The 19,361-nt window shown below is 36.6% G+C and overlaps 1 protein-coding gene across 7 annotated transcripts in view; it reads right to left on the reverse strand.

The window, feature by feature from the left end:
- The window catches only part of axo (axotactin), a 927,649-nt gene that overhangs the window by 708,753 nt on the left and 199,535 nt on the right, over positions 1–19,361 (reverse strand). For all 7 annotated transcript variants that reach the window (XM_090410025.1, XM_090410024.1, XM_090410023.1 and 4 more), the window contains one exon: positions 9,884–10,041. In XM_090410025.1, the coding sequence (XP_090266151.1) occupies positions 9,884–10,041 (158 nt within the window). The remainder of the gene's footprint in view (positions 1–9,883; positions 10,042–19,361) is intronic.

The following is a 19,361-nucleotide window of genomic DNA, read 5'->3' on the forward strand; positions in this document are numbered from 1 at the left end:
CTGCTAGACAGGAAAGAATACTGTAGAAAATTTACTTTAATGCTATCTCACTACATTGCACCATTCTGTTCAGAAAATGTTTCTAGTCAGTTAAGCAAACTCAGTGATCATGTCACCAATTCAAATAAAATAATCAAAAAAGAAGTTTAAATCCTATCATGATTACCATATCAAATTGTATAGTATCACCAAAATCAACAAAGTAGGAGTTCCTTTATGACCTATCATGCATTCATTTTTAATGAATTCATGACCTAAAAAACTAAAATGAATGCAACTACCATGCATTCGTTTTTAACTAACTAACATCCTTCACTGGTAAACCTGCATCATTTATCATAAAGAGTCTTCATTTTAAAGAAAAATTTCAGAGCTTCATCTTAGCAATGACATCTTGATCAACTTGATATCATGCCTCTCTTCACAAATGTTAAACGAAAGAAACATTAGAGATATAATGACAAGATTTCTTTCAGATATTAATTATTCCTTTGATTTTGTTATCAATTTGTGCTACTTCACATGCCAGAACAAATTTTACCTTCAAGGGGCTGCAAATATTATGATGGTACTACATGAATAACTTTACATTATTATTAACATCTTATTGATAATCTGATTCCAAATTCCATCCACACCAACTTTTTCTTAAGAATCTCTTGCATTATACTGCATACCCATTTCACCCTTATATATTTATTAATAAATAAACGATACTTAAATGATACCATAGCAATTTCTTTTACCATAGTACTCTGTCATAATTCCTACTTTGTAACATGCACCCTTTTCTAAATGAAATATCCATATACTTTTGGGGTTTTATTCTATTTCTCTTTCCAGTTACACAGTCCTCTTTTTCTGTTCCATTTACTCATTATTCCTAAGCTTCCTGCTGCTTTTATTATGATATGTTCCAGATTTTCATATTCCTCTTCTATGTCATTTGATCCTTGTGTTTCTGTATTTTCATCAATGCGTTTTTGATACTATTGTTTAGTTCCATTGTATAAGGCTTTGATTAGGCCACACATGGACTACTGTGCCTAGATTTGGTCACTTGGTTTTCAGAAGGATGAAGAGATATTGGAAAGGGTCCAAGGGCGATTGACTAAGGTAGTTTCTGACCTCTGGAATGTCGAGTATGAGGAAAGATTGAGAAGATATAATTTGCAGAGTCTGGTGGACAGGAGGAAGAGGCAAGATATGATAGAGACCTAGAAGTTGGTAAGGAGTTGTTATAGGATCAATGCTGGAGAAGTTCTACAGAAAATAGTGGGAGATCGGGGGAGAACCAGAGGTCATCCCTGGAAACTGTATAAAGAGGGTGTGAGTAGGTAAGTGAGGAGAAGGTTCTTTTCGTGCAGAGTTGTAAATGATTGGAATGCCTTGCCTGAGAGTGTGGTGTCTGCGAGGAGTTTGAATGTGTTCAAGGCACAGTATGATGAGCTGTGTGTGTGTGTGTGTGTGTGATAAAAGGACCTCGCAGATGAGTCTTTGACTCCATGAGGTCTTGGGGTAATAATAACAATAATACTGGGGTAGGCATTTTCCATTTTATTTGCTATTTTTAGCTGTCTTACTTTAAATTAGATTTTTTCCATTATCATATTATAATAATCAGAATTTATTTCAAAACCTTAATATACTCTTAGATCTAGGATTTATTCATTCATCTTCAGGGCCCACCTTTCCTAACTGGGTTGTGGGGGCAGCAGAGGATCGTGACCAATTGTCACGATCCCCAGCCACCAAGCTCAGGTGTTCCGGTGGGACTCCCAAACGTGTCCACCCAAGGTTTTGGATATAATCTATCCTGCGAGTGCTTGGCCTCTGGCTAGGCAAAGAGGGCCTGCTGAGGGAGCATCTCTTGTGGCATTCTTACCAGGTGCCCATACCAATGTAACTGTGATCTCTCAACACGGAGAAGCAACGGTTGAGTATTGAGGGTTCCCGAATTGCGGAGCTTCTGACTCTGTCAAGTCGTGTCAGCCCCGCAACCCCTCGAAGGAACCTCATTTCAGCCGCTTGGATTCGTGTTCACATTCTTTTGGTCATTACCCAACTCTCATGACCATAGGTGAGGATGGGGACATAGACTGTACTGAAGACAGCCAGCTTTGCCTTCTGGCTTAACTCCCGCTTCAATACTACCGAACGGCCAAGCTCCTGCAATATTGCGCCTGCTGAGGCAATCCAAGTATCTAGCTCTTCATCCCACTTTTCATTACTCGTGAATATGGACCCAAGGTATTGAAACTTCTCCACTTGCCTCAGTGGGACTTCACTCACATGTAGAGTGCACTGGGAAGGTTGTCTTGAGACCACAAATGTTTCAGTTTTGGCCACACTGATTTTCATTCCGGCATCTGCACAAACACCTACAAACCTATCCAGGGTCCACTGGAGGTCATCTGTGGAAGAGCTAAGCAGAACTAGGTCAAAAAGCAAACGTCCAATGCTACATCTTCCAATTCTGACACACTCGCTGCCTCGGCTGTGCCTATCAATCCAGTCCATAAATATTATGAAAAGGAGAGGTGACAAAACACAACCTTGGCGGAGGCAAACGGAGACTGTGAAAGGTTCAGACTTTGTGCTGTTTACCCTGACACAAAACTCCGGGCATTCATACAGGGACTTAATGGAAGCTAATAGTTGGCCATCCACTCCATACTCCTCTACTACTTGCCAAAGCTTATCCCGAGGAACCCCAGTCATATATTCTCAGAGTCCACAAAACATGTGTAGACAGTCTTGGCATATTCCCAAGATTTCTCAAAGACTTGCCTTAAAGTGAAGGATTAACTTATCTTTTTTTTTTTTAATTATATACTCAATGACCATTTTATATATATGGCTTCCATGTATATTTGTATATTTCTTTATGTTCAAGTTCATTATTCTTGTATTATTATGATTTACATAATCTCATAGTTTGAATCCATTATTAATGTTGAATTTTTTGTTTCCTATTTGGGCATCTAAAATTCCTGCTATTAATAATTTTTTTTTTTTTTTTAGTTTATCTAAGACATTCTGCAACTCTGTATAAAAGGTATCATTTTGGTTCTTTTTTAAGCTGTCTTAGTTTAAATTAGATTTTTTCCATTATCACATTATAATAATCAGAATTTATTTCAAAACCTTGATATACTCTTAGATCTAGGATTAACTTACCTTATTTATTTATTTTTTAATTATATACGCAATGACCATTTTATAAATGGCTTCCATGTGTATTTGTGTATTTCTTTATATTCGAGTTCATTATTCTCATATTATTATGATTTACATAATCTCATAGTTCGAATCATAGTTACCATGAGAGTTACATAATCTCATAGTTTTGGAACAAAAAATGGAGATTTATTTATAACTCACCAAACAACGATGGAACTGGAGGGAGTTGGAATAATACTCAAGAAGGAACTAGCAGAAAAAGTATCTGAAAGAATTCTTTTCATAACCATAAGTACCAACCCAAAACTGACAACAATATTCACATATGCTCCTACAGAATGCTTCACTAGAAGACAAAAACACCTATTATAAAGATCTTACTGAAACTGTCATGAAAATCCCAGTTCACAATGTCACACTCATTGGTGGTGATTTTAATGCCCAAATTGGTAAACACATTGCCAATATTACTAAAAACTTGGGTAAATATTCTTATCATTAAACCACAAATAACAATGGGCATTCCCTTATGAATATCTGCAATAGCCATAACACGGTAATCACCCAAACCAAATTTCCCCATCCAAAAAGAAGACTATGGAATGGGAATGCATTTTTGAAAATTATGGAGACAACAACCGTGTTTGAATAAAAACTTTAGTTTAATATAACTAAAATCTACATTCGACGTTTCAACCTTTATGTCAAGGTCATCTTCTGGAGCATACAACTATACACAGGAAACAAGCTACACTACAATCAAACTGGTTTATTACAGACACTGACCAACCACTACAACAATTGTTGGCCTCAACTCTGGTGGAAAGAAAAAAAAAAAAAAAAAAAAAATTATACATTAATGCTAGAGGTCCTATTATTAGTGTTATCTGTTGGTTGTAGAAATACATTGAGCACAAAAACAAGTATCTATCTATATAACCATATATTAACATCATTTACATTCCAGCCAGTTGGTATGGAATGGTTTCTAATACTAGCTGAAGACTGACTAGAGTCCTGACTTATGCTGGATCTTATTTATTAGGTAGGGCTGAATGTGTGCCATCCAGATCTTTGGAATTTTCATGCCATCTTTGTTGTTGATATTTGGGTGGTTTATCAGGATTTTGCAGGCTTCCTTAAATTTCCTTTTGTACCAGGTTTTTGTGCGGTGTAAAGAGCGGGTGCTTTTCCAGTTGATTTTGTGTAAGGTGTTGAGTGCGTGGTCTGAGAGGCCTGCTTCACCATAATGGTTATATTTAATGTGTCTAATGTGTTCTTTCCTATGTATAGGGATTGTCCGTCCTGTTTCACCAATGTATGGTAAGTTACAGGTGCAGCAGATGCAATAGACTCCAGGATGTGCCAATGGGAGGAAAAGATCCTTAGAGAGCTGAATATGGTTTTAAGTTTAGTGGGTGGTTTAAAGGTGGCAGCATTGAGGTTATAATGTTGTAGGATTCTGTTGATTTTTTCCAATAACCCTTTAATGACTGCCTGTGTTATGTGTTCTTTATGTAGGAGGGGGAATGACCTACCAACTCCTTGAGTGTTGACACTAATTTCTTGGCCAAGTGGTAATTGGGACTGTCTATTCCTTCCACGATGGCTATGATTTTACTGTAATCTAAATTAGTTTTTGTTGTTGTTTTATGGAGTATTTTATTAATAGTATTTTTGTTATAGCCATTATTTAAAATGTGTTGCTGATGATTTTTAGTTCTTGTTTCATAGCTTGCTGGTTAGAGCAAATTGTTGTAGTCTGTTTTTAAGGGTGTTAATGACTCCATATTTTTGTGATGGGTGGTGGTATGAATTAGCATGTATGTATTGGTCTGCGTGTGTTGGTTTTCGGTAGACTGTGAAGGATAGACTGCCTGAAGGAAGATGTGTGACTAGTGTGTCTAGGAACAGGAGCAAATTTTGGTTTTCGATTTCGATGGTAAATTCTATGCATTCGTGTTGTTTGTTTAGGTGGCTAAGGAATGTGTTTAGCGTTTGTCGCCCCTGCAACCAGATCGCAAACACATCGTCAATGTATCTAAGCCAGACTGTAGGTCTTTGCGTGGCGGAATCAAGAGCCCTTTGCTCAAAGGTTTCCATGTAGAAGTTAGCGATTGGGAGTGAGCCCATGGTTATACATTCTTTTTGTAGGTAAAATTTGTTTTGCCACACGAAGTAACCGGACTGTAGTACATGGGCAAAGAGGGCCGTAATGTCAGGCAGAAATTTGTTCTGTAGTAAGAGAATTGTGTGATTGATGTGGACATTAGCGAAAAGGGCAGAAATGTCAAAACTGACTAATAAGTCGTCTTTGTCGAGCGTTATGTTTTTAATTTTGTTTATAAAGTGTTATGTGTTCTTTATGTAGGAGGGGGAATGACCTACCAACTCCTTGAGTGTTGACACTAATTTCTTGGCCAAGTGGTAATTGGGACTGTCTATTCCTTTCACGATTGGTCGAAGGGGCACATTTTGTTTGTGCATTTTCGGGACCCCATATATTCTGGGGGAGTGGGCGTAGTGGGATTTGAGTTTTTTAACCGTGTCTGGTTGCCAAGAAGTGATGGACTTGAGTAGTTTCTCTGTTTTATCCTTTATCCTTTTTGTTGGGTTATAATTTACCATTTTATGTGTTGTTATCAGTTGATTCATTTGAAGTATGTATGGTGACCTGTCAAGGACAACAGTGGCATTGCCTTTATCCACTTTCGTTATTATTATTATGTTTTGTTTGGCTTTTAATGACTTAATTGCTGCTAATTCTGATTTTGTGAGATTGTTCTGTATGTTTTCTTAGTGTTCAGGATTACTAGTTTCTAGTCGTATTTTATCTGCTATATTGTTAGGTAGGGACCTGATACCGCTTTCAATGTGGTAGATAAAATCCAATTTGTTTACCTTTTTAGATACTATTGCATAGTTAAGTCCTATAACACAAGTTTGCCGTTGTTCAGGGTGTGGCTTGATAGGTTGATCACATGGTTCTTGCTTGCCGGTGGTTGGTTGCTCCTTGTCTCCCTTGTTTGTTGTTCATTGTTGGTGTTTACTGGGGAGGAAGACTTCTGATTGGATGGATTCCTATGATTGGCTGCCATATTTTGATATTGTTTCAAACTGTGGAATTTGCTCTTGAGTTTTTCTTTATTCTTTTCCAGGGTATATTTGGCCGAATTGTCAGTAATTCTTTCAAGTACTTGTAGAATGTCTGGATTAATATAGTTCGATAGTTCGGATAGCAATTTTCAAACCAGATTTTGCATTGTAGTTAGATTTTGGCGGGCTGTTTGAATCTGTTCTCTAAGCATTGCTTTTTCTGTGCGGTCATAAATACGGAGTGCCTTAGTGGACATAAATTTCTTTTTTAGCCTGATGCAGATAGGAATAAGGTTATTGTCTCTGCATCTCTTTAAAAAGGCCAGCCAATTGATCAAGAGGGAAATACGAATCTTTAACTTACCATAGCGATTGCAGCACTTGTGGGTATCATTTCCATGGATGATCTGAATCCTTTCTTTTAAGCTTACACGGTGATCCAAATGCATTTTTGAAAATTATGGAGACAACTACAAGGTTTGAATAAAAACTTTCGTTTAATATAACTAAAATCTACATTCGACGTTTCGACCTTTATGTCAACTATTCTTTTCCAGGGTATATTTGGCTGAATTGTCAGTAATTCTTTCAAGTACTTGTAGAACGTCTGGATTAATATAGTTTGATAGTTCGGATTGTAATTTTGAAACCTGATTTTGTGTTGTTAGCTAAGTTGTTGTCTCCATAAAAAAATCAACCTATCAAGCCACACCCTGAACAGTGGCGAACTTACGCTACCGAATAAAGGACTTAACTACGCAACAGCACCTAAAAAGGTAAACAAATTGGATTTTGTCTACCATATAGAAAGAGGCATCAGGTCCCTACCTAATAACATAGCTAATAAAATACGATTAGAAACTAGTAATTTCCTGAACATTAAGAAAACCATACAGAAAAATCTAACAAAACCAGAACTAGCAGCAATTAAGTCATTAAAAGCCGACCAAGACATAATAATAATGAAATCCAAAACATGGATTTTGTTAATAACGAAGTCCAAAACATGGTCAGCCAATGAAACATTGGCTGACCATGTTTTGGACACCACCCACAGAGTTTCATGGAAGAAAACCACTATGCTCCACCACAGCAAATTCAAGAAAGAGAGACTTTTCTTAGAAGCAGCAGCAGCTCTCAGAAACCAACCAAATCTTAATAAATACGATTGCATTAAGCTTCTGAAGATTTGGGAAACACTCATCACCAGAGGTCCCACCTTACATTTCAGGCCACCTACTACTGCCCTTAGCGGGCGCTCCACCTAGATAGGACTTTAGTGTCACCCACGTGGTTGGGCTTAGTATTGTAAGATTTGTGTGTGCATGTTACATTAATTGTTTTTGTAATCCCCGTAGATGTCCTAGTGACTAGGACGAAATATAGGAAGTATTAAATTCTATTTTAATTCTTTTTGAGTGTTGTAAAAAATCCATTAAGGCTCCAACATGATGTCCTCACAGCACTTAAGCCTCTACACACGAAGTGTAGTGTAGCTTGTTGTCTGTGTATAGTTGTATGCTCCAGAAGATGACCTTGACATAAAGGTCGAAACGTCAAATGTAAATTTTAGTTATATTAAACTAAAGTTTAATATAACTTTAGCCAAGAATTTTAATATAAATTTAGTTTAATATAAATTTAGCCAAGAAATTAGCATCAGCACTCAAGGAGTTGGTAGGTCATTCCCACTCCTACATAAAGAACACACAACACTTTATAAACAAAATTAAAAACATAACACTCGACAAAGACGACTTATTAGTCAGTTTCGACGTTTCTGCCCTTTTCGCTAATGTCCCCATCAATGACACAATTCTCCTACTACAGAACAAATTTCTGCCTGACATTACAGCCCTCTTTGCCAACGTACTACAGTCCGGTTACTTCATGTGGCAAAACAAATTTTACCTACAAAAAGAAGGTACAGCCATGGGCTCACCACTATCCCCCCCCCCCAATCGCTAACTTCTACATGGAAACCTTTGAGCAAAGGGCTCTTGATTCCGCCATGCTAAGACCGACAGTCTAGCTTAGATACATTGACGACGTGTTCGCAATCTGGCCGCACGGGCGACAAATGCTAAACACATTCCTTAGCCACCTGAACAAACAACACGAACGCATACAATTTACCATCGAAATCGAAAATCAAAACTCGCTCCTGTTCCTAGACACACATCTTCCTTCAGGCAGTCTATCCTTCATGGGCTACCGAAAACCGACACACACTGGCCAATACATACATGCGAATTCATACCCCCACCCATCACAAAAATATCCCTTAAAAACAGAGCTACAACAATTTGCTCTAACCAGCAAGCCCTGAAACAAGAACTAAAAATCATCAGTGACACATTCATAAATAATGGCTATAACAAAAATACTATTAATAAAATACTCCATAAAACAACAACAAAAACGAATCTAGATTACAGTAAAACCATAGCCATCATACATTAAAGGGCTATCAGAAAAAATCAACAGAATCCTACAACATTATAACCTCAATGCCACCTTCAAGTCACCCACCAAACTTAAAACCATATTCAGCTCTCTAAGGATCTTTTCCTCCCATTGGCACATCCTGGAGTCTATTGCATCTGCTGCACCTGTAACTTACCATACATTGGTGAAACAGGACGGACAATCCCTATACATAGGAAAGAACACATCAGACACATTAAATATAACCATTATGGTGAAGCAGGCCTCTCAGATCATGTGCTCAACATCTTACGCCAAATCAACTGGTAAAGCACCCTCTCTTTACACCATACAAAAACCTGGTATGAAAGGAAATTTAAGGAAGCTTGCGAAATCCTGATAAACCACCCAAATATCAACAACAAAGATGGCATGAAAATTCCAAGGATCTGGATGGCACGCATTCAGCCTACGTAATATATAAGATCCAGCATAAGTCAGGACTCTAGCCAATCTTCAGCTAGTATTAGAAACCATTCCATACCAACTGGCTGGAATTTACATTTATAATCATGATGTTAATATATGTATATAGATAGATACATAAACTTGTTGTTGCGCCCAATGTATTTCTACAACCAACAGATAACACTAATAATATGACTCTAGCGTTGATGTATATATTTTTTTTTTTTTTTTCACCAGAGGTCAGGCCAACAATTGTTGTTGTAGCGGTGGGTCAGTAACTTTGACAAACCAGTTTGATTGTAGTATAACTTGTTGTCTGTGTATAGTTGTATGCTCCAGAAGATGACCTTGACATAAAGGTCGAAACATCGAATGTAGATTTTAGTTTTATTAAACTAAAGTTTTTATTCAAACACAGTAGTTGGCTCCACAATTTTTAAAAATGTTTATTTTTGATAACTTGGGAAGAAAAAAAAAATGTCAGGGGGTGAGGATGGGGACATCAATTGTCAACAAATGTAAATGCACTACCTGAGAAGCAAATGGGTGCAGTGCCACTCAATGAATTTAAGGTGATTTAATGAATTTAATGATATGAAGACTGGATTGAACCATCTCCCACAAATATCAGGACTTCGTGGAGATCCATTAATGATAAATAACAATACTAAATATCGATATTTTCATAAGAAGTACATTTTTCTCTTACCGTGCATCATTAAGATTATATCCAATAACCTTCCTGATTGGTCCATCACCAAATTCTATTTCAAAATGTATCCTTCCTCCTAAAATACAGACAGCTATATAATTATAATGAGGATGTTCACCAAGACCATAAAATAAGACAGATTCATCCATAAATGACTAGAAAAAAAAAAAAAGAATATGTATATATATAAATTGAAAATGATTAGTTCATTTTATATGTAAAGAACAAATAACATAGCATATATTATTTTGATTGGTGGAATATGTAAGGTTAATTTTTTTCCTATTACTACTATTATAAGCATCTAACCTAATCAGATTTTATCCTGACTGGATGGGTGTGTGTAGGGGGGGGGGAAGAGAATTGTATTAAAATTTGGAATCTGGGCTCTATGCAAAAAATTGTCAAGTCATCACAGTTTTGGTTTAAAGTGGATCATTTGCAGGTACACACGTGGACAAAACATTTCAAAATGATATCTAGCAATAAAAGTACTCTAGCTAAATGATTCTTTCTCTCAGAATTACATGGTGATCTGCAGTAATTTTAAGAAATTACGGAGACAAAACACGTGTTAGAGCAATTACTTTACTTAATACTGAAATAAAATAAGTCTTGATGGTTCAAATTTTATATCAAAGTTATCATCATCAGGAATGCATATACAGTATATGAACTAAAATGCAAGCTACATAGCAATGCATATTAGTAAACTGTAGCATAACTGCTTTGTTGACTATTTACACAAGCATGACCTCTGGGGAGCAAAAGAAAGAGGAGAAGAGTAAACTGTAAATTTTAAAAAATTATTTATGAAAATAATAAAATAAATTGCAAATAACAATAATTAAATAAAAAATAATTACATAAATTGAAAATGGAAATAGATCAACTGATACTAGTTAAACTCTCTACAGTCCTTTTCTTTAGGTTTTGTATTCGTCCATTGAACAGGTTTTCTTCTGTTTGAAGCTTTTGAAGTTCTGCCATTGTTCTTCTGTCATTCTATATCTGAATGTTATATGGATTGCAGATGGGTCTTTCAGACTCTCGGGAATGCTAATCCATTGTTCTTTGACACAGGAATGATGAATTAGCATCTCACAATCTTCTTTGAATTTTCTTTTGTACTAAGTTTTGCTGTGATACATGCATTTCCAATCAGTTCTGTGTTATGTTTAAAGTGCATGATCAGAAAGGCCTGTTTTTCATAATGAAGGAATTTAATGTGTTATTTATATTCTTCTTTTCTTTTAGGGATTTTGTATACCCCTGGATGGGCAAAATAGGGAAGGAGATCTAGATGAGATATATGGATCCAGTGCATTTTTATATTTAATTTTTTTAATATACATTTTACACTTACAGAGATCAGGCTTGTGTAAATGGTCAACAAAGCAGTTATACTAGAGCTTGCTAATATGTATTGTTATGTACATTAGTAAGCTTGTGTTTTAGTCATATACTGTATATGATTCCTGATGATGACCTTGATGAAAGGTCAAAACATCAATGGTTATTTTAATCTAGCTAAAACAATAAAATCTAGCTTTATGAATTTTTGTATATCTCTACTAAAATATTTTTTGTATAATTTCTGTTTGTTTGTTTTGGGTTAAACCTGACTATTTGCTGATGAAAACATTTGAAATGATACAGAGTAGTAATACTGCATTCTGTCTAGAAATAATGAATGAATGGCATTTGTGATCATTGTTAACATGTGCAAGTTACCTCAATTTTGGTGTAAAATGAACCATTTTTAGTGGAAAAATAAACCATCATTGTAGAAAATTATAAAATTAGACTACGTGCAGTACTGAGATCAAAAACAGTTGTAGATTCAATAACTGTGATAATAAGCTAGCCAATTCAGACGGCTAACCACTTAATAATAGATTAAGTTGTTACAGACAAATCGGCCTTTCAGAACACACAATTTACAGACAAAAAATACTAGTTGTGGTGGTGAGTGGTAGATGGAGATGATTGGTGGTAGAGGTTCGGTGAAGTGGTGGAGACAGTTGTATAGTGGGTGTCCTCCCACGATGAGTCTTCGGACTCCTTGGAGGTGTCATGAATAATAATAATAATAATAAATCTCCACTATTATGACTGTTACACAAATTTTATTTTCATTATTATTTTGATAAGAATTGAGGTTTTGATAAGCAACTATGATATTTATTTATTTGCATAATTAAAAAAAAAATTAAGGTTTAATCTCTTAAATTGTCCATGTTCCTATGTAAAATTCATTGTTTTTTAAATAAATAGAATTTATATATATATATATATATATGTTTTTTTTTTTTTAAATAATAATCCCATGTGCACAAGGTTGCAGAATCTAAATTTTAAAGTGATCCCTCAATTATCCAACTTTTAAATAACCAATCCCCTCAGTTAACCAACCCTTGAATGGATTAACATGTTAACTGACTTCTAGTACATTCTGCTACAGCACCATGCAACTGAATTTTGGTTAGCCAAATCCTCAATTATATGACCAACAAATTACCTTCTCAAACCTAATCAGATAACTGAAGATTACTTTTATTAGAAGTGCATGCATGGGCTAAGCTAAATTTGTAAAAGAAGTGACAATAAAATTTTTACATTTTTTTTTTATTTGCATGATAAATTTCTTTAATAATTTAAGGAATTTCTAAAAAAAACCAGGTCAGGTTAAAACTGAACTGAAATCTTACCAGATCTTTCATGTGTAACAGAAAAACTGGATAACAATCAATTCAGCTATTTTTGAAGTTTTTTGAATACATATACACTTTAATAAATTTAGTTTAATTCTTTATCCAAGTGTAAGCAAACAAAGTTTGTACCTGAAGTATTTTCAGGACTGAGGCAACTCGTGGTAAAGGTGGACCACAATCATCTCATCACTCCTTGTCCCAATATCTCCCATAATGTGAAGCACATCTCCTTGCGGACATATATAATGCTATGCATTAAGGGAAGAGCCACTACCCAGACTGGTTTCGACCTTTATTGAATGTTCAAGTACAGGTCAAACTCCAAAAACTCAGCATTGTTCCCCTCAGTAACAGGCTTACCCTACCACTGAGAAGAACTCTCAGAACCAGTTGGCTCTACACCGTGGTAGGCTCACCCCACCACCGAGCAGAGCCGCTCATTTGCTCATATGTCATCTGAGGACTAAGAGCAACAGCCGTGCCTCAGCATTGCCATTCATTAACCCCCCCACCACCACCACCCAGGACCTGGGTGACAGCAACAGCCGAGCCTCAGTTAAAACTTCATTGGCTACAGCATTGCCATTCATCACCCAAGCTTCCAACCGGTTTCGACCTTTTTTAAGGTCTCGTCCGTGGGAGCCAGACCTAGCAGTGGTGATACTAAGGCAGAAACAATGGAGAAGTCATATTTACCTATATGAGTTGCCAAAAGGTGTACCAACTTATTATTAAATTACTCTGGATTTCGAGAAAGATGTTGGAAGTTTTTTTTCCCACTTGGTTAGACTATAATAAATTTAGTTTAATCCTTTATCCAAGTGTAAGCAAACAAAGTTTGCACCTGAAGTATTTTCAGGACTGAGGCAACTCGAGGTAAAGGTGGACCAAGCTCTCATCACTCCTTGTTCCAGTATCTCCCACAATGCAAAGCACATCTCCTTGCAGACATGTATAATGCTACATTAAGGGAAGGGTCACTACCCAAAAGCACATCTCCTTGCAGACATGCATAATGCTATGCATTAAGAGAAGGGCCACTATCTGGGAAGTGGCCCTTCCCTTAATGTAGCATTATACATGTCTGCAAGGAGATGTGCTTTGCATTATGGGAGATACTGGGACAAGGAGTGATGAGAGCTTGGTCCACCTTTACCACTAGTTGCCTCAATCCTGAAAATACTTCAGGCACAAACTTTATTTGGTTATACTTGAATAAAGTATTAAACTAAATTTATTATAGTCTAACTAGGTGGAAAAAAACTTCCAATCTAAATCCAGAGTAATTTAATAATAAGGTGGTATACCTTTTGGCAACTCGTATAGGTAAATATGACTTCTCCATTGCTTCTGCCTTAGTTTCCCCACTTCTGGGTCTGACTCCCAGTAATGAGACCTCAATAAAGATCGAAACCGGTCTGGGTAGTCGCCCTTCCCTTAATGCATAGCATTATACATGTCTGCAAGGAGATGTGCTTTGAATTATGGGAGATACTGGAACAAGGAGTGATGAGAGCTTGGTCCACCTTTACCACGAGTTGCCTCAGTCCTGAAAATACTTCAGGCACAAACTTTGTTTGCTAACACTTGGATAAAGGATTAAACTAAATTTATTATAGTCTAACCAAGTGGAAAAAACTTCCAACATATACACTTTGTTTTTTTAATACAGATATGTATGCACATACATGGTGAGCATGTGCACTCACACACTAAATTAGTATAAGCTCTTGGTATCCCAAGAACTTCCGTGGAGTCAAAGATGAATCGTAGGTGGTCCCTTTGTCATACACATAGCTCACCATGACTTAAATACATTCTGCAGACATCATGCTCTCGGGTAACACATTCCAATCGTTCACAACTGTCCATGAAAAAAACTTGCTTCTCACTCCCTTGTTTACATCAGTGGCGGCCCGTGTGGGAGTGCTGCCTATACAAAATAATTTTTAAAAAATTCTTTTTTTCCTAATCAGTAACCAATTTATCAATAAATAAATTTAGATTTATTTATTAATAAATGGCTACTAATTAGAAAAAAAAATGATATTTTTTTAAATTTTGTATAGGCAGCACCCCCACTTAAAGCTTCACAGGCCACCACTGGATTACACCCTCCAGGTATGACCTCTTGTTCTCTCCCCCCCCATCTCCCACCATTTCATGATAAACCTGTTCAACGTTAATCCTATAATAACCCCTTATCAACTTACATCTCTATCTTATCACCACTCTTCCTCCTATCCACAACACTGTGCTAATTGCATTTTCTCAACCTACTTCATACTCAGCATCCCAGAAACCAGAAATTACTTCAGTTAATCTCCTCTTGACCCTTTAAATATTTTTTCATCCTTTTAAAAACCAGATGTCTAAATATCTGCACAGTAGTCCATATGAGGTCTAAACAAGGCCTTAAACAATGGAACCAGAATCAAAATGAAACCAGTAAACCAAAAATTTACTTCTACAAGTCAGTGTCCTTCGCATCATTCCCAGAATTCATTGTATTGTCCTCACAATTTTGGCAATGTGGCCTCTAAATATTAGATCCATATGAACTATCACCTCAAGATCTATTTCCTCCACCTCCTTCAATATATCCCCCACAAAGTTTATACTCTACATCACATCTTTGTTTTCCAAATTTAAAACTTTACACTTTACAACATTAAACAGGCATCCACACTCTGTGTTCCATTCACTCAGTCTATTCGAGTCTTCTTGTAAGGCCACAACATCTCCTCTACTCCTCATAGTTATTCCCAACTTTGCATTATCTATAAACAACTGAATATTCCCATTCAAATCTAACCCAATATCATTAGCATACAGATTCAAAAGCAATGGCTCTAAATGAGACTCCTTGAAGCACACCACTAGTGATTTTTCTCTTCTCTAACATTATCCCCTATATACAATTTGCTGATATACCTATCAGATAGCCCATCTCCAATCCAATGCACTAATATAATATCCAACCCCATCCACTCTAGTTTGCTATCAACTTATCATGCAATAATCCAAGAAAGATGTCAACTCCCTAGCACATTCCTTCAATATACATGGTGATATGCACTGCTTGAAAAGAAGTGAACAGACACCATAATGTAAGGAACCAACTGCCATGGTGCTCACCTTAATAATATGTAGGACCTCTTTTGGCTGCGACGACTGCTATGTGGAAAGTATTCTCCAATATGGGACATATTTTCACACAAGCATATGATAGTGATCAATAGGTATTTTAGACCATTCTTCCTGTACACATGTAATGAGATCCTGGACCTCATTACATGCCTAATTAACCCTTAACCTCATCTGGTGCATAATCTCACAGATGTTCAATAGGGTTGAGATCAGGTTTCTGTGGAGGCCAGTTAAGTATGGTGATGCTCACGTCCACCAACTATGCAGTTACAGCAGCAGCCTTATGACAAGATGCATTGTCTTGCTGACAGAGACAATGGTCAATTTTATAGAAATACCATAGAGTAGGAAGCATTCCATTATCCAGAATGTTCAGACACATCTCAGAGTTCAATGTCCATGGTACCACAAACAGAAATCTGAGACCAAACCAGGAAAAATAGGATCATACTATCACACCGCCACCTCTAAATTTCATAGCTAAGGATTATGCACTCTGGTAAGAGATGTTTACTGGGCATCTGCCACACCCACACCAGTCCATCTGCTCAGCACAGGGTGTAGATTGACTCATTGCTCCATAACACAGCTATCCAAGTTTCCATGTCCCGCTGTAGATACTATTTGCACCACTGAAGATGATGTTGATTCAGGTAATGCGGGACTTGCCTATTGCAGTCCTGCCATGGAAACCCATATTGTGAGCCTTGGTTCTGAATGTCTTTGTGCAGATTTGTGTTTTTGTATATGCCTGGAACTCTGCATTCAATATATATGCCAACTAATAGCAGTTTTTACGTGTTATACTTCTTATTTTACATATTACATGGAAGTCCACTGCAGGTAGCACTTGCAGTTGACCCCCTATGCTTCTGTCTCAGTATGGTACTAGAATGGCCTAATTTGTCAACAATTTACTGAACAGATAGGCCTGCAACATGGTATCCTATCACAATACATCTTTCAAACTCTGTTCAGTTCCCTTCTCACAGCCATTTCATCTGGACACCATTGCGCTGAATTGGGAGCATCATATTCTCCAATTTATACAGGCTACAAGCACATGACTCATTACATAATAAAATGCACCTTGTCTGTGGAGGTGTCCACTGACTTCTTTCTAAGCAGTGTATAATCAAATCCCAAAGCCTTAATAACACTTAGTTTACTCAATTCCACATATATCTCTTGCTCATCCCAGTCAGTCTCTGCTCCTCCTCCTCATCCAATATTCTCTAATTCTCCATGATTTCACATTAATTAGGATGAAAAACTTTATGGACTGCTCATTAAATATCTCAACCATATCTCCCACAGCAGCTATCGTCATATCATTCTCTCCAATCAATGTCATCCTACCATAATCATTTTTTTTGTGTGTGCTAGCTACATATTGAAAGAATTCCCTAGGCTTTTTTTTTTTTTTTGCTTCATTAGCTAACTGCTGCTTATACTGCACATTTCTTACCCTTACTAGCCTGTTATCCTACTTGCCTATTCTTTGTATTCCTCACATAATTGATTATTACAACTCACCACTTATGTTACCTTCATAATGCATTCTTTCTCTGTACTGCATGCTTAATCTCTTCATTCATCCATTTCACACCTACCTCATTTAACCTCCTGATTCTTGGAATACATTCAGACATTGCTTCTACTGAATAGTTCTTGAATGGTACCCAACTATCTCCTGAGCATCTCATAATCACTTGTAGTTCCATATATATATATACCCTTTCCTCTCAGAAGTCTTTTCATGGCTGACTGTTGGCTGGCAACCACCCAGGTAATCACTTCATGATCACTCTCACCAGCTGGAAGGAGATTTGACACATCATTTATAAAGACATCCTCTGATGAGGTGATCAAATTCAATGCCCTCAATCCTATGTTCCATACTGTCTGAAATAGTTGTCCTTCGAATTCTCAAGAAATTCATTTTATTTACTTCTGTTTACTATCTTGTCATCTGCATCTATATTGTCATAATTAAAATCACCCATAGATCACTGTTTCCCCATTTGCTTGGCTAATTTGCTAATATACATTTCATTGCCACTATCCTTCATGTTACCAAGTCTATAGCAACATATGACTAAGTATTGCATTCTACTTACCTCTATCTCACACCATACAGCCTGAAAACCATTGTCCCTAATTTGCCTTTCTATCTCTCTACCTTGTATGGATGTAACTCCTTTACTATCATCAACAGCACTCCATCTCCCTTTTTACCCTTTCTATCTTCAAAAAAAAAAACATCATACCCTTCCATCTTTATTCTTGTCAGGATGCCATCCTCATCCAACCATGTCTCACTTATTACAACAATTTTTGGATGAATGACAAGGGAAATGAAATGAAACCATTTCATTTCCCTTGTTTCTGATATCAGCATTTTAGCATTCATACAGAAACATAGCATCTCATTTCTGGATCTACAACACATTTCACTGATACCACTTATTAGATGTGAGTTCTCCATGCCTTCCTCAAGCCATTCCTTTCTCTCATTACCCATCCTGGAACCCTCTTCAAACCCAACTGTTTCCCTTACATTTAAAGCCATCCTATTCCTGTCTTGTCTGCTCACACTTTCATTTCCTCTTTGAGAGCACTGACTTCTCTCACACCATGTTCCCCTGTCCACCATGAGTCTCCCCACTTCCCTGTTTTTTTTTGTTTTTTTTTACACACTTATTCTCTCATTCTCTACATTCATGCTAACATGTCTTCATTCATATGCATCACTTCAATTCTTCCTTCCATTCTACTCTTCTGCTCTTCCACAATGCTTCTTACTTGCTCAGATCCATTCTCTGCACTAATTACGCTCTCCCTTTCAGCAGCAGTCTCTCCAAATAACTCGCACCAAAACATTTCAAATGCAGTCCATCATCTTATACAGTTCAATTTGTCCTTTAAACTCATTCCATACATTAACAAACTGAACTCCTTTCTCTTCACACATTTCAGCTAACATATTATTCATAACCCTTGCTCTCTTCCTCATCTCATTACTGTCATACCTGGGCAACAAACTGACTACTTTTCCCATCATGCTATTATCTTTTATTCTTCTCAATAGCCTCCTGATATCCAGTTTTATATTCTTCTTGTTCCCAGTCACGTCATTTGTTCCTACTACCACCAGCAATTCTTTTGCTTGCTTACTCCTTATATCCAAAATCTCAATCACTCTGTTCATTTAATCAAAAAACAAAGCTTGTGCATCTTCTTGTTCACAATGCTTCTAATAATTGAATTCCCCATGCAATGCCACTTACAAGTATTTCATTATCTCTTTCATAGAAATATCAATTATTTCCATCTTCTTCACTCTTTGATACATATCTACAATTCTCTTCATTTCACTCTATATCTATTTCATTTCTTGCCTCCTCTTCACCAACACAGCTTTCAAATATTGCATTCTTTTTTGCTATCATTCATTCTCACTATCTCATCGTTAGTCACAAAAGCTTGTTCACTATCAATCCCACTCTCAATCTTCCCATTAATTGTACTATGTTTTTTAATGTCTTTGTTGCACACTTTAATGTCAATCACACTTATTTTCACTATCAGTTTCACATGCTTTCTTAGCA

This window comes from Typopeltis vanoorti, chromosome 20 (assembly GCF_054136105.1).
Source record: "Typopeltis vanoorti isolate ZY-2024b chromosome 20, IOZ_Tvanoo_1.0, whole genome shotgun sequence".
NCBI classification, from domain to species: Eukaryota; Metazoa; Arthropoda; class Arachnida; order Uropygi; family Thelyphonidae; genus Typopeltis; species Typopeltis vanoorti.